General features: G+C 52.4%; 1 protein-coding gene across 1 annotated transcript in view; it reads right to left on the reverse strand.

Annotated features, from left to right (window-relative positions):
* The window catches only part of Ccdc88c (coiled-coil domain containing 88C), a gene marked incomplete at its 5' end in the record, with an annotated part of 122,702 nt that overhangs the window by 48,860 nt on the left and 60,086 nt on the right, over positions 1-13,756 (reverse strand). The window contains 7 exon segments of the mRNA XM_005390438.2: positions 4,310-4,458; positions 5,239-5,455; positions 5,718-5,799; positions 6,517-6,701; positions 7,118-7,258; positions 9,793-9,876; positions 10,645-10,703. Coding sequence (XP_005390495.1) covers positions 4,310-4,458; positions 5,239-5,455; positions 5,718-5,799; positions 6,517-6,701; positions 7,118-7,258; positions 9,793-9,876; positions 10,645-10,703 — 917 coding nt within the window.

Raw genomic sequence — 13,756 nt, forward strand, 5'->3', positions numbered from 1 at the left:
AAAAAAAAAAAAAAAATCCCTAGATTTTAACACCCCTGCTTAGGATATGTGCGAACTTCAGGAGGCTGGGGTGCTTCCCAGGCCCCTCCTTGGGACCACAGGGGCAGCCCACGCACCACACTTGAGTGCCCCCAGGTCACGCGCTCCCCCAGACCCCTTCCCTGGGCCGTACTCTGGAGGCTGAGGCTCACGCTGGGTCACTGGCAGGCCGTCAGGGCCCTGCAGGCACCAGTGCATTCCATCCCAGTCCACCTGCTTAGCAACTGTGATGCTGGGCGAATTATTAATTCATCTTCAGTCTCTTAACTACAAAAAGCAGAGGAAGTAATTGCGGCTGCCACGGCCTGCAGAACCACCATGAGGCTTAAATGAAATGATTCAGCTGAGCTCCACACGGCTCCTGGCTCCACACACATAGTCACTACTGCTCATTTAAAAGCCGCACTGAGCACCTGAGGACCACAGCATCCATTTTCAGCTCCTGGGGTCACGGTCCCGTCAGAACTACTCAGCCCTGAGAGGGACGCACTAAAGCCCCCAGAGAGAACAAATGCGTGTGGCTGTGTGCCAATAAAACTTTATTCATAAGACCCAAAGATGGGCTGGATCTGGCTTATGGACTGTGGTCTGCTGGCCCCTGGGAACACAATGACTGGGCACTGGGGATTCTAAGTCAGGAAGGTGCAGACCCTGTCTTCCTGGAGCTCCAGGCCTGCTCAAGAGACGACAGGAAAACATCAGGAGGACACCATGTGCTGGATGCTGCCTGGAGCAAGCAGGGGATTTCTAAAGGAAACGTGTGGCCAGGGCCAGAGCAGAGCTCACTGCCAGCCCTGCCCTGGCCCCGGTCGGGACTCCTGCGTCTGAAGGGGTGCGGAGGGTGAGTGGGCCCAGGAAACACCTGGGCAAAGCTGCAGGGCCCTAGGGGAGCCACAGGGAAGGGCCATGCTGGCGAGGCCAGCGGGAGAGTGTGATTTCACCCCAGGAGCAGCACAGAGGTGCCGGACGAGCTGCTGGAAAGGCCACACGGCAGCAGGACGGAGGGATGTGCGAGGCCAGTTTAAATCTGGGGACAGCGTCCCGCCTGCAGGCACTGGAATAATCCAGCAAGCCCAGGACGGCAGGAAGCTGGGCATGCACACTCGTCAGCTACCTGCCTTGGATGGTGACACGCCAGGACAGGAGACACGGGGTGGAGTAGGGGGTGGCACGAGGGCTGGTGGGACTGGCCTGGGAGAAGGAAAGGACAGAGCTGGCCTGAAATCCCACTTAAGCCCCTGAGCAAGTGGACAGAGACCCCCATGTAGAGACAGCATGGTCAGGTTTGGAGGGGCAAAGAATTTGACACACTGACCCGGATGTTGCTGTGTATCATCCAGACGGTGGGAGGCCGGGAAAGCAGGGGAGGGACCCAGCCTGGGGATTACAGCACTGGACTCACAGCGATGACTTCCCGGGGAACCTTCTCCCCTGAAGGTGGCAGGCACCTGAGAACTGCGGGAAGCTCGGGGTGAAGGGGAGCAGCCTGCCTGGAGCCAGATGGGCCAAATCCCCTGCTGTCATCTTAGGTGTGGCTTTAATTTGGGGGACAGACAGCCTGGGACTGATGACTGACCCAGCCCTAATTGCTGGTGCCTTGCCAACAACCCACCCCACCCCTCCGGCTGCCTCCTCACTGCCCAGTCTGGTCCACGGGCCCTTATCGCCTCTCACCTCCCTGCGAAGAGCAGCTGGCTAGGACAGGCTCATCACACAGACCACGCCACCTCCTTCCACAGATAGGACACACACACCCAAGACCAGCAGGTTGGTGTCACAGCCAGGACTGTCCTCGCTGGGTCTTGGCCTCTCTGGTTGCTTATTTTGAATCCAGTGCTGCTAGAAAGCTGTCAATCCACACGAGCTGGGCAAGACCGAGGTCTGCCCTGCCTGGGATGCACACAGCATCTGGGCATCTGCCTTTGGCCCCGTAGAAATTTTCAGCCAGTCATAAAATACAGGAAAGAGAGGCTTCCAAGCAATGTCTCTGCCGCCTCCCTCCCACAGCCCTCTGCCTGACCCTCTGGCCCTGAGCTTGGCTGCTGTTTGCAAAGGGAAATCAAGGACGGTCGGGGACCCACCTCACATTTCCTCCTGTCCCAGGGACACCTATGCTGCTCCTATTTGTGTCTTTTCAACTCTTATGTAAACTAGACCAGGAGACTCCAAAAAACGCTGCCAGAAGTTTAAACAAACTATGCAAATTTTTATCCCATGTTTTTCTATCCAAAATTAACCTCGCCCTCACCCTGACTGGGCCCTTTATCATCCCCTCCCATGAAGCACCACCACGCCCACCCTCCAGTGATCTGCACTGGGTGTTTCCCAGGGCCAGGCTGGGCACTCTCTAGGAGCATGCCCTGTTTCCCCACGGGACCTAGAAGTGTCGGGCCTGGGACAGCTGCACAAGAGCATAGCCAGGCTCCCGGTTCTGCTCGCCTGCACGTCATGTCCAATACCACTGGCTCCAATCTGGAGGAAACAAACCCTATGCCCCTCCCTGGCCTTCTCCCCAGACTAGAAGACCCTACTGCAGAGCACTGGGGCTCCTCTGAACAGTGCTACAGTCCCTGGGGCTGTGTGACAGGCTCCACGCTTACAGTCAGGGAAGACAGGGTCCCTGCCCTCCGGAAGGGCTCAGCACCCACACACCGGGCCCACAGAGGGTCACACCCAACCCACAGATGTCCTGCAAGCCCCACCCAAGGCTGGGGGAAGCCCACAGCACAGAGTTTCAGAAAAAAAGCATGCTGTCCCAGCCTGGGAGAAAGGAAGGTCGCTGGGAGAGAGCCTACATAATACAGATTTCCAGGGTCTGCTTCCTAGGGTCTCGGGGGCCAGGAATGTACATTTTTAAAAGCTGATTTCGGCTGATTCGGACCACAACTTGAAAAATGAAGGGTTAACACTTCAGGAAGGTGTTTGACAGCTTTAAGCTGATTAATATTTTCTAACTTTCATAATTAAATTGATGTCATCAACCAGGTATGAGCCCATTCAAAACAGTTAATGTCCCTGGCATCCTCTACCACCCATAGTTCACTATGAAGAACATACTCCAAAGTCGGAATAACTGCACCCCACCCAGCTATCCCTATGTCTATACCACTGAGAGTCCACAATCAACATTGTACTGTATTTGCTTTGTCATGTACCTATCCATCTAGCCGCTCCCTACCCATTTTTTTTTTGGTCTTTCTGTCTTTTTGAGACAGGGTCTCACTGTGTAGTTCAGGCTGGTCTTGAGCTCACTCTGTAGCCCAGGCTGGTCTCAAACTTGAAACGATCCTCCTGCCTCAGCCTCCCAAGTGCTGGGATTACAGGCATGCGCCACCACGCCCAGCTTTATTTTCATTTTCTGAATGAACACCCTTGTTCTTGGATCTTCTCTAAGGTTTGCACATCGGCAACTCAAAACTCAGATACATTTCTGCATGCTACTGTGTGCTTTTCACCGCTGACAAATTTCTTTTCTTTCCTTTTTTCCAGTACCAAGGATTGAACCCAGGGCCTCAAACACGCTGGTCAAGTGCTCTACCAACTGAGATACACTCACAACCCTTTTTCAAAAAAACTGTATTTTGAGACAAGGTCTCACTAAGGAGCCCAGGCTAACTTCCAACTTGCAATCCTTCTGCCTCAGCCTCCCCAACAGCTTGGGTTACAGATATATGCCAGTATGCCCAATGCTTAGAAATTATTTTATCTCACAATGGAAATGTGTGTTATTATACTATGAAAGAATCGGAATTTTCATATTAAGTTAGATGCACTCATTCAAACATAAACATGGACCCATCAAAGTCCATGTTGAGCTTACTCTGTAGCCCAGGCTGGTCTCGAACTCGCACTGATCCTCCTGCCTCAGCCTGAAGGCAGTGCTGGCCCCTTGACAACAAGCCCACTAACTGGGCCCAGGCTACTCGTCACGTGGGATCTGAAGGACTTGGACACTCTGAAGGACAAGGTCCCCTCAAATCCCTGAGGACCCAGACAGCACCTGGGCTTCACGGCAAAACAGCCCATCTCAAGGTCTCTAAACTACATCCCAAGTTAACTCCAACACATGCCTAAGTGCTCAGGTCGGCAGCCGGCCAGCGCAGGCCTGTGCTCCTGAACTTGGCCTCTGCGGTGTCCTGAGAAGCCGGGCGCTCACAAGTGCAGCAGATTTAGTGCTACCCAAAGTGAACTGCGGGACAGAATTCACTCAACAAGGTTTCTCCAACCCCTCTCCATGCGGGAGGCTGTTCCCAATGCTGAGAACACACACCGGAGCGCTGTGCCAGGAGCCGATTCCCGGGGGACTTGGGGGAGCCTCCTCCGCCAGCCTCCGGGCACCACCGGAGCCCCACAGCAGGGGGGACACGACGCCCGCACCGTGCTCCCCAGGCCTGACCAGCTGCCTGAGTGACCACCTGGCTGCGCAAGACATCAGGACTGTTCCTTACACCAAACCAGTCTCCCCAGCAGGTGCGGATGCCCCAGTCCCTCCCAGCTCCCTTCTGGGTGGAACAGAGTTCACACGGGACCGGCACCACTTCCGAAACTCTGGGATGAGCAGCGGGGACCAAATCTCCAAACTCTGTGTCCTGGAAGCCACAGCTGACACAACGCCACTGGGGTGAGTGGTCCAAGCATCAAGGGTCTCTCTTGGGTCTCGGTCTCCGTTTAACCCGTGTCCTTCACCTGCACTGAGCCAGGAGCAGCGCTGTGCACCTGCAGACCCAGTACTTGCGAGCCTGAGGCAGGAGAGTCCCTCGAGCCAGGAGTTCAAGACCAGCCAGGGCAATAAATGCCTGGCTCAAAAAAATACAGAAATAACAAAACAAAAGCTCTTAGCAGAGCTTCCACTGTGTGAGAGTGTACTAAGTCCACTGTCTCTACCGCAGCTCCTCCCCAAAGATTTCACCCCTTTCACCTTTAAAACTGGTAGTATTAGCATTCCTAGTCTTCTGCGCCAGGAAACTGAGTCCTAGCAAATCAGCCCAGAAATCACAAGAAGGCTGGAAACAAACCCACACATGGAAGAGCTTCACTATCTTCCATTCTACTTCCATGAAGCAGCCGAGCAAAGCCTAGAAGAAACCACTGTCTTTCACCAGCCAGCCACATTGCTTCCCTCACACACCGACCTTCAAGACGGAAAGGCCCAGACAGGGGCTCCCGCCAGACAGGCTGCAGGGCAGGGAAAGCATTCACCGTGCCAGGCTTCTGGCTCCTCCCAATCCTCCACGGGCAGGCGGCCCTGGGCGCCTACCTCCATGCGGGCCTTGTAGAAGTCCACATCGTGCAGCTTCTCCTTGCAGCGAACCAGCTCCATCTCCAGCCTCTCCACGCGGTTTGCCTTCTCCCGCAGCGAGTCCAGCTCGTCCCGGTAGGCACGGGCGGACCGGGCGTCGGCCGCCAGCTGGATGTTCTACAGGACAGGTGACAGCAGTGCAGACAGTTTTGGGCGTCCCTGGGCAGGGGAGGGGACATCCCAGGAAAAGCCAGTTCCTGGTGGGTGAGGAGCTCTGTGTGCACGCTAGCCAGCAGGCTCTCCAGAGGATGTCGCTAAGAAACAGTGTGACCCTGGGGGAGTTCACAGGACCCCGGGCTCTTGGGCAGCTCTGTGGGACATGCCTGACCCTCTGGGGCCCGTCACTGGGGCATCCCAGCCTGCACAGGCGCCTGCTCACCTCCTGCTTGACCTTCTGCAGCTCCAGCACCAGCTGGTCCACCTCATGCCTGGTGTCCACAAGCTGCTCTGTCTTCTCTTCCCTGCGGGGTGATTAGGAGGAAGAGCGTATGTGAGGTGGGGCTTCCTTGCAGGCCCTGGAAACAGGCCTCCACTTCCGGGGAAAGGAGGGGACCCAAGCTCCAGGGGCCTGGGAGCGGATATCCCTGTGGTGCCTGTAGAAATGTTCTCGACTCCAAATTCTTTTCTCAGGTTTCTAACAGTTGCCCTCAAACCACCACCACCTGCCAGCCAGGTTTCCCTGCAAGTGTGTAGAGCAGGGAGAAGGAGAACCTGGCTGCAGCTCTAGTGCTCCACAGCTGGGCTTGTGTGGGGCCAAGGGTGCGGAGATGAAGGCAGGTAACTGCCCATGGCATGGGTGAATGACATTCACCAGCTGCAGGAAAGAGGACCAGCTCCCCAGGTGGGGCAAGGTGCCTCCTCACGCCACCCAAGAACACACCCTGCACGCAGCCATCCTAGCCCCAAACTGGGCCCAGGTGGGACAGCAGTCTAGTCCCTGCTGTAGGCAGTCCGTAATGTTTGGGAGCCAGAAGACAGGGGAGAAGCCTCCCTACCACGCAGGCCCACAGAGGAGTGGGGACTGGTCTTCAGTCACCCAGCAAGCTGCAACAGCCCCACCAGGTCGGGGTCCCACCAGGGTCCTCCTGTTTGCGGCACCACCCGTGCAAGCTGACCGCACACTAGAAACGGGCCCGCAGCCCACACACAGGAGCGGGAAAAACAGCCGGGCCACTCACAGATCCTGCCTGACACGCCGCAGCCTGGCCTTGGTGTCGGCCAGCTCCACCGCCAGGTGCTGCTTGTCCTCGCTGGAGAGGCTGCTGGTGGGGCTGGGCGTGGAGTTGGTGCTGGACGACTTGACAGGGCTGGGCGGGTGCTGAGCCTGCAGGTAGTCTCGCTCCTGCGTCAGGTCCACGATCAGCTGCGCCGGCAGACAAGGGGCAAAGGAGGAGGACACACAGGCTCACGAGGGGACCCCTGGGCCCCACACTGTGCCTGAGCTCGAAGTGGGTGAAAAACCACCCAGAGAGAAGAAATTTCTGCTGAGAGTCAGAAACCAGGAGTGAGGCATGAAAGGGCAATTGCATATTTTCAAACAGAGGTGAAATATTTAGTAGAATAAAAAGAAGTGACTGAGTAGAAGAGGGACCTCCTGACAATTTCTGTCCTGTGGATGTCTCTGCAGTGACCATTCACCCCACAGGCCGCAGCCAAGGAAAGCACCTATTTCCCACCCCCACCAGAGCCTGATCATCGGAACAGAAAGGCGCTGGGGCCCAAAACGGAGAGAGGAGGAGACAGAGGCGAGCGTCCCAGCCTCCCCCGGCCACAGCACACCTCGGTGCACTCGTCACGCTCATCGATGAGCCTGCGGAGGTGGAACACCATGCTCCTGGACAGGGCCTCCAGCTCCTCCGGGGCCACGTCTGGCAGCTCCAGCCACTGCAGGTCGAACACGTTCTCCTGGTTGTGGGTCACCTGCAGGCACACAGTCCAGCACTGCAGAGGCCAGCACAGGCGGCCCTGGGAGTGCCCGTCTGCCCGTGGCCACTGGGCAGGAGACCCAGGCAGAGACCAGAGCCTGCCTCACTGGGCCATGGGACAGAGCCTCATTCGCAAGACATTACTGATCCCAGATTGGCAGACACATTTCCTGTAGCGAGCAAAAAAGTTCCTGCAACGAGTTTAGGCAAACTCTTTGGCAGAGCCCCACAAATATGAGCCATTTCTGCTTGCAAGTCCTTTAGTAGCAGAAGGCAACTGCCACTCTGTTCCACTAAAAAGCCCCAGGATAAGATATTTATTTGCACTGGAGCTGTATTAGTTTGGAACACAAAGAAGACTGGCATCTAGAACGGATAAGAAATAGGGCTAACATTCCTTAAAATCTAACATAAAATGTTAAGCACCCTATGTTTTTTGTTTTGTTTTGTATCTTTTTGAGACAGGGTTTCACTATGCAGTTCAGGCTGGCCTTGAATTCATTTTGTAGCCCAAGCTGGACTGGAACTTGCAAAGATCCTCCTGCCTCAGCCTTCCCAATAACGGCATTACAGGTACTTGTCACCACGCCCAGCACATCCTATATTAGAATGGTGAGTACCTAGCCATCCTGGGTTCTGCAGGGGGAACTGTTCAAACTCTAAAGCAATTTTCAGGAAAGCCAATAATTTATTTCCAGAAGCCTCAGAAGACCACCTGGCTTTGTCCCTTTCCATCAGCAGGAATGGAGGATGTGTTGAATTCTCATCTCATTTTTGGAAGAGAACTAGTATAGTGCTCAGGCCTCAAAGAGGAGAAACAAAAACAAAACAACGAGTGTATCTGCTCAGAAAAGCACTCCAGAAAAAACTCTTAAATTATTCAGAGCAGTAGATGGAGATAGAAAGGTTTTTTTTTTTTTTTTTTAAATAAAAAATAAAATAAATCCAAAGCACCAAAAGCAACAAGATCATTTCAAGAGCCTTTCAGTTCCTCCGAGGACACCACCCTCTTTCCTGTCTCCCCACATGACAAAGGACAAGTGTGGACACAGCTGATCCCTGAATTAGAGGAACTCACACCATGTCAAACAGGCGGGTGCTAGGGTTAAGGGGCCGGGTTCCGGGCCTGCTCCACCCAAGGTCTGGGAAATCGAGTCTCGGGGCCTCCACGGCTGGTCTTCAGGGACCAAACGCCTGGGGCAGTCACTGTGGCACTTTTAACAGAAGGTCCACTTTCATCTTCCCCTGGTTCTAACAAATAGGTCCCTCCTGGGTCCTGGGCACCTGAACTTTTAAAAGCACCCAAGAAATTCTGAAACTTGTCCGCAGGGCCAGCTACTGAACGTCATCATAACGCAGAACTCTCCTGGCTGTGTTCTTCTTATTTATTTATTTCAACATCCTGCTGTCTGGGCAGGCAGTAGAGCCAGCGAATGGCAAAGAACTGACCAGTTTCAAGGACCTCACCCCCAATCAGACCCACAAGGAAATGGAAAGGCAGAGTGCCTCTGAGGCTAACAGGTGGCCAGTAATGGTGGAGAATATTTACTGAAGTGCTGACCCCCTGGAGGGCAGCTTTGCTGGAACCCCTACCCTGAAATGAACTGCATCTGTCTCCTGCTTCAAACTGGGGACTCAGAACCTGCTAGCCCGTAGTGCTCCAGCCAGCTGAGGAAGCTGGCAGCCCAGTCCCAGCCCCTTCACCTGCATCGGCTACAAGAGCTGCCAATTATACACCACCCAGCCGGGGACATAGCTCAGCGGCACAAGCACCTGCCTGGCAAGCGCAAGGTCCTGTGTTCGATTTCCGGTACCAACAAATAAAAAAATAAAAATAAAAAAGACATATACACCACCTGCTCCTGTGTATCTCTTGCATGCATTTATCTCTAATTACACTGAGTGCTGAACCCTGACAAGATGTCTAAGATAAAAGTCGATTTTTCAGGTGGGTTCATGACTCCTGAGGAACACACCTTAGGCAGAGGGGTCCAGAGTGAGGTCTGGCTCCCCGTCTCCCCTGGGGCCTGAGGTTGGGCTGGGGTTCAGTTCCCTGGGGCAGCACCCCCCAGGACCTGCTGGTTTGGACGTCCCACGAGGGGGCAGCCTGTTTCTCTGCGTGTCACTGACAGCAGCAGAGAATCTCCACAAAGATCAACCCATTCAGAGCATGCTGACATTTGCCAGAATACATTTTCAGGGCCTGTAAATCAAATTCTGAGCCTAAACCACTCGACAGCTCTTAAAAATAGTCTGAGTCCATATAAGGCAAGGAAAAGGAGGCAGAAGATGGTTTGATTGAAGTATTGTATTTTTTTTTTAAATTTTTTTTTTTTATCCCTATTTTATTTTAGCTTGCTGAGGGCTACCTTTCCAAATAGAATCCATTTGCAGGTGGTCTGTGATACCTAAAATTAGCGAAAGCATTCGCAGGTAATGTCGTTTTTAAACTTTTCCGTCACCACAGAGATGCTGTCCCCTGCCCACCACAGGAGCGGGTCCACGGCGGAGCTCCCCAGGGGTGCCTACCTCCTGGATGTGAGCCACGATGCCTGCCTGGGTCTCAATGTCCAGCTGTTTGATTCTTTCAATGAACTCCTCTTTCCTCTCACACTGCGAAGGGTTACAAGTGTCAATGGGAGCATTCTTCAGTGAGGGTGCACCTGGGGCTATGCCCACAGCCTCAGTCACACAGTTGCAAGACGAATGACCACCCAGGCCTGGCCTCCTTCCTAACCAAGACCGCCTTGTCCCCCAACCAGCACTCAGACTGAGGCTTCTCTCAAAGTTGCTCCAACACCCACAGGAGCCTATTTTTCAAAGCCCATCCCGAAGCCTCTCCCAGATGGAAAACATGGGGGTGGGACGCAGAAGTCTGTGCTTCAAGCAAGCTCTTCATCGGATGCAAACGCCTGGCCCCAGGGCAGAGGCAGGCCCACTCCATCCGTAAAAGGTCACCATTTTACAATCTGCATTTGGTCTCCTTCACAACTACTCAACTCTTGTCACTTTGCTAAGAAAGCAGCCCAATATGTAAATGGTGGGGCGTGGCTGCGTTCCAATAAAACTTTATTTACATAACTAGGAGGCAGTCAAATCTGACCCACAGGCTGTGGTTTGCATCTCCTTGCTCTGGAAAGAGGTTCCCACAATGAGGAAAATTTGCTGATGGTACCTTGCCTTGCACAAGGTGTCCTGGTACTAGAAACAGCCCCAGCACCCTCCCAAGAGGTGACCATTCTCTCCTTCCAATCCAGCACCTCCATCTGGCTGGACTGAAAGTAGCTTCACTTCCGCCCAATGTAAGGGTGCCCTTTAGCCCCATAATTCCAAAAGCAGGTGGCTAAGGACAGAATCTCCCCCAATGTGCCCAAGCCCTACCTGCACAGCACAACCCAGCACCAGCAGCAGCACCTTCTTAATCTCCTCCATGCTCTTCCCTGGATCAAAACAACAACATATTTAATTAAGCTCAACCATTTATAAAATTTTCCCAACAACATGTTTGTCCTAAGGTGAAAATGAATCGGGTAAGCTACATAACACATTCTCTCTACCCAGTCAGTCTGTCGGTTAGGTGTACACACTCCACCTTTTTGCTATGTATGGGTTTATTTTATTTTTTGAACCAAATGAGCATTCTGCACATAGCCACCTGAAGCCCTTCCCTATTCAAGTGTATCATAAATATTTCTCCATGGTAATTAATGAAGTGCGACATCAGCAACAATTCATAATGTGTGCAGTACAGGAGAGAACAATCCCCACAGGAAAGACTGAGTCAACTGTCTACAGCATTATCTTTTATTAGGCAAAATTTCAAAGAGCTGAAGACGGATTAATGAACCCCCAAACACACTCAGCCTCACAGGATTGACATTTTGCCGTCAAAGTGCATGTCTATCCCCCCGTCCTCTTTCCGCTTACGAGTTTCAGTGTTTGGCTGGAGGAGTCTAAAGCGAATCACACAACGTTATTTACATTATGTTTGATGGCTACAAACCTACAGCGACCTCTCTTCTAGAGGTCCATATTTTTTTTGACAGTTTAATCTAAATTACTCTATAAAGAATATCTTGGTGGCTAAATTCTTCACACATGCTGATTTGCTTCCTCAGAACAACCTCATCTTTTTACGCTTTTCATGTGGCCAAACTGCCCCTTGGACAGGTTATACCATTATACCATTTTCTCCTGCGAACTAACTGGGTGGTAATTTTCACTGTCCTATGCTTAGAACGTCCCTTGTGTTACTATTTTCCCTCGACATTACCAATCTGATAGCCAAAAATCATATTTCACCATTTTAAATAGTTTGTCTTTGATGATACTTAAGGTTAAGTGCATCTTCATCTGTCTCAATCTCCCACACAGTCAGAAAACCCGGCCTCTAGACCCAGCTTGCTCAGGTAGGAATGTTGTGGTCTGGACGAGGACTCTTTCTCTGACCCTCAGTTTTCACATCTATAAACTGGAGGTGGAGGGGTGGGGCTCTCTTTCAAGGTTGAAAAAAAAAGCTATGATTTTCTGCCTTTTTCCTCATATCCTGTTGTATCTAGGGGAAAGGAGGCACGCCAAAAATAGCAGCATTCTCTGGAAAGACCTGGAACACCCACTCACACCGTGCCAAACTGGCCCGAAGTATCAACCAGAGGTTGCTAGGATATAAAACCAAACTTCTGGCTCACGAGCTCATGCCAGGGTTCACTCTGCGCCCTTGGGTAATCCCTGCCTGGTTCCCCTCCACTGAGACACGGCTGAATACATCTTCTTCGATATTTCCATACTGATACTACTGAATCGCAGAACTGGGAGCTGGGGACGCACAAACCAGAGCCACACACGCTCCTGGCCTGAGGTGGGCGAGAGCAGCTGGAGGCTGCACCACAGGGTCTGGGCCACACCCTACACCTGCTCTCTAGGACGCCCCAGAGCTCCAGTGTGGTGGATCAATGAACTATGGCTAAGCCCGTGTCTTTACCCGAGTGCAGAAATGCATCAATATTTGAAATGGAAAGATTCTCCAAGTCTTACTCTTTTGTTTTACATGCAGGCTTTTACTTGGCCAAGAAGCTGTAATCCACAGACCATGTATCACCACAGTGACTCACCTCTCTATTAATACGAGCAATTGATCGGCTGCTGCAGTTTAGCTTTGGTGACGAGCAAAGGGAATGCCCACCCAAGTATTAACAAAGCCTTGAATCCCAGTAACTGTGCTCTCTGGCCCAGCCCACATTACCAACCCTCCCTCCTTCCCTTCAAGGGTCCACAGACCACCAGTAAGTGTCTCTCCAGTGCCATTGGGAGGATGTACCAGGTTGAGACACTTCCCGGTCATCAGGGCTCATCTTCCCACAGTGACACTCCCTCTCTCCGGGCTGCTCACCTGCTGCCATAACCACGGAGCTAGGACACAGGGAGAAAGTGCTTCAAGGGCCTCAGAAAATCTTTAGTCACAGCAAAGTCCCCAAAGGATCTAATTATGTCATCCTTCAGAATAATCCACTGCAGTAATCCAGTCCCAGCCCACAGCAGATTAAAACAGCAAACTAAAACTGGCAAGAGGATGGTTAATGGGGACACAGTCACAGCTAGATGGGGGATGAGTTCTGGGGTTCTACTACACAGACAGGATACTGGATATTCAAAATAGCTGGAAGGGAGCTGTTGAATGTTCTCATCACAAAGAGATGATAAATGTCTGAGATACCAGCCCACCTAAGTATCCAGGGTTGGTCAATACACAATGCACAAATGCACCAACATACTGTCCCATAAAGATGTGCAACTGTTCTCTGACAACTGAACATAAATAAGCAAAAGTAAAAGCGGGAGCGCGCACTGGAGAGCCCACTGCTAGCAGCGAGAACAAAAGCCAGTATTCTGACAGGAAGGAGGAGACCAGAACCCTGCACATGCTCAAGGGCTAGAGCCACACTACGGCCGCCGCACGAGCCAGGGCTCTACTCCCTCTGCACCCCGCATTACCCGCAATGGTATCCTGAGCTGTTCCCTCATTCAAATGCCCATCAGGCATCAAGAAAGAGCCAAATCTGACCCAGCACACTGTCAGAAAAGTAGGGGTTCTTTGCTCTATGTTGTCACACAGGGAGCAGGGAATGGGTTTTAAAGGTAAAGAATTCTGTTCAGAAAAATCTTTGTGGGAAAAAAAAAACACTTAGCAATGAAAAGGGTGTTTAAAATCCAGGGCCTTGCTCCTTTCCCCTGGGCTAAAGGAATAAAAAGCTTCCTTCTAACCAACTGCACCCAAGACCTCACTCTGTAGATTCCTTGGGAGAGCAAGCAGCAGCAGCTGCCTTCTTTCTCATGAAAAGCCGAGGCTCAATTTGTTTCAGGATCTCAGCAGCAAGCACAGTTAACTTCATCGATCTGCCTGGCTGTGGGTTTTGAACAGTTTCAAACATGACCCAAGACTCTTCCAGGTCCCTGTCAGCAAGACTGGCTCGGCAAGGCAGTCAAGTGGGCCACA

This window comes from Chinchilla lanigera, unplaced genomic scaffold, assembly GCF_000276665.1.
Source record: "Chinchilla lanigera isolate Chin_1 unplaced genomic scaffold, ChiLan1.0 scaffold00037, whole genome shotgun sequence".
Lineage (NCBI taxonomy): Eukaryota > Metazoa > Chordata > Mammalia > Rodentia > Chinchillidae > Chinchilla > Chinchilla lanigera.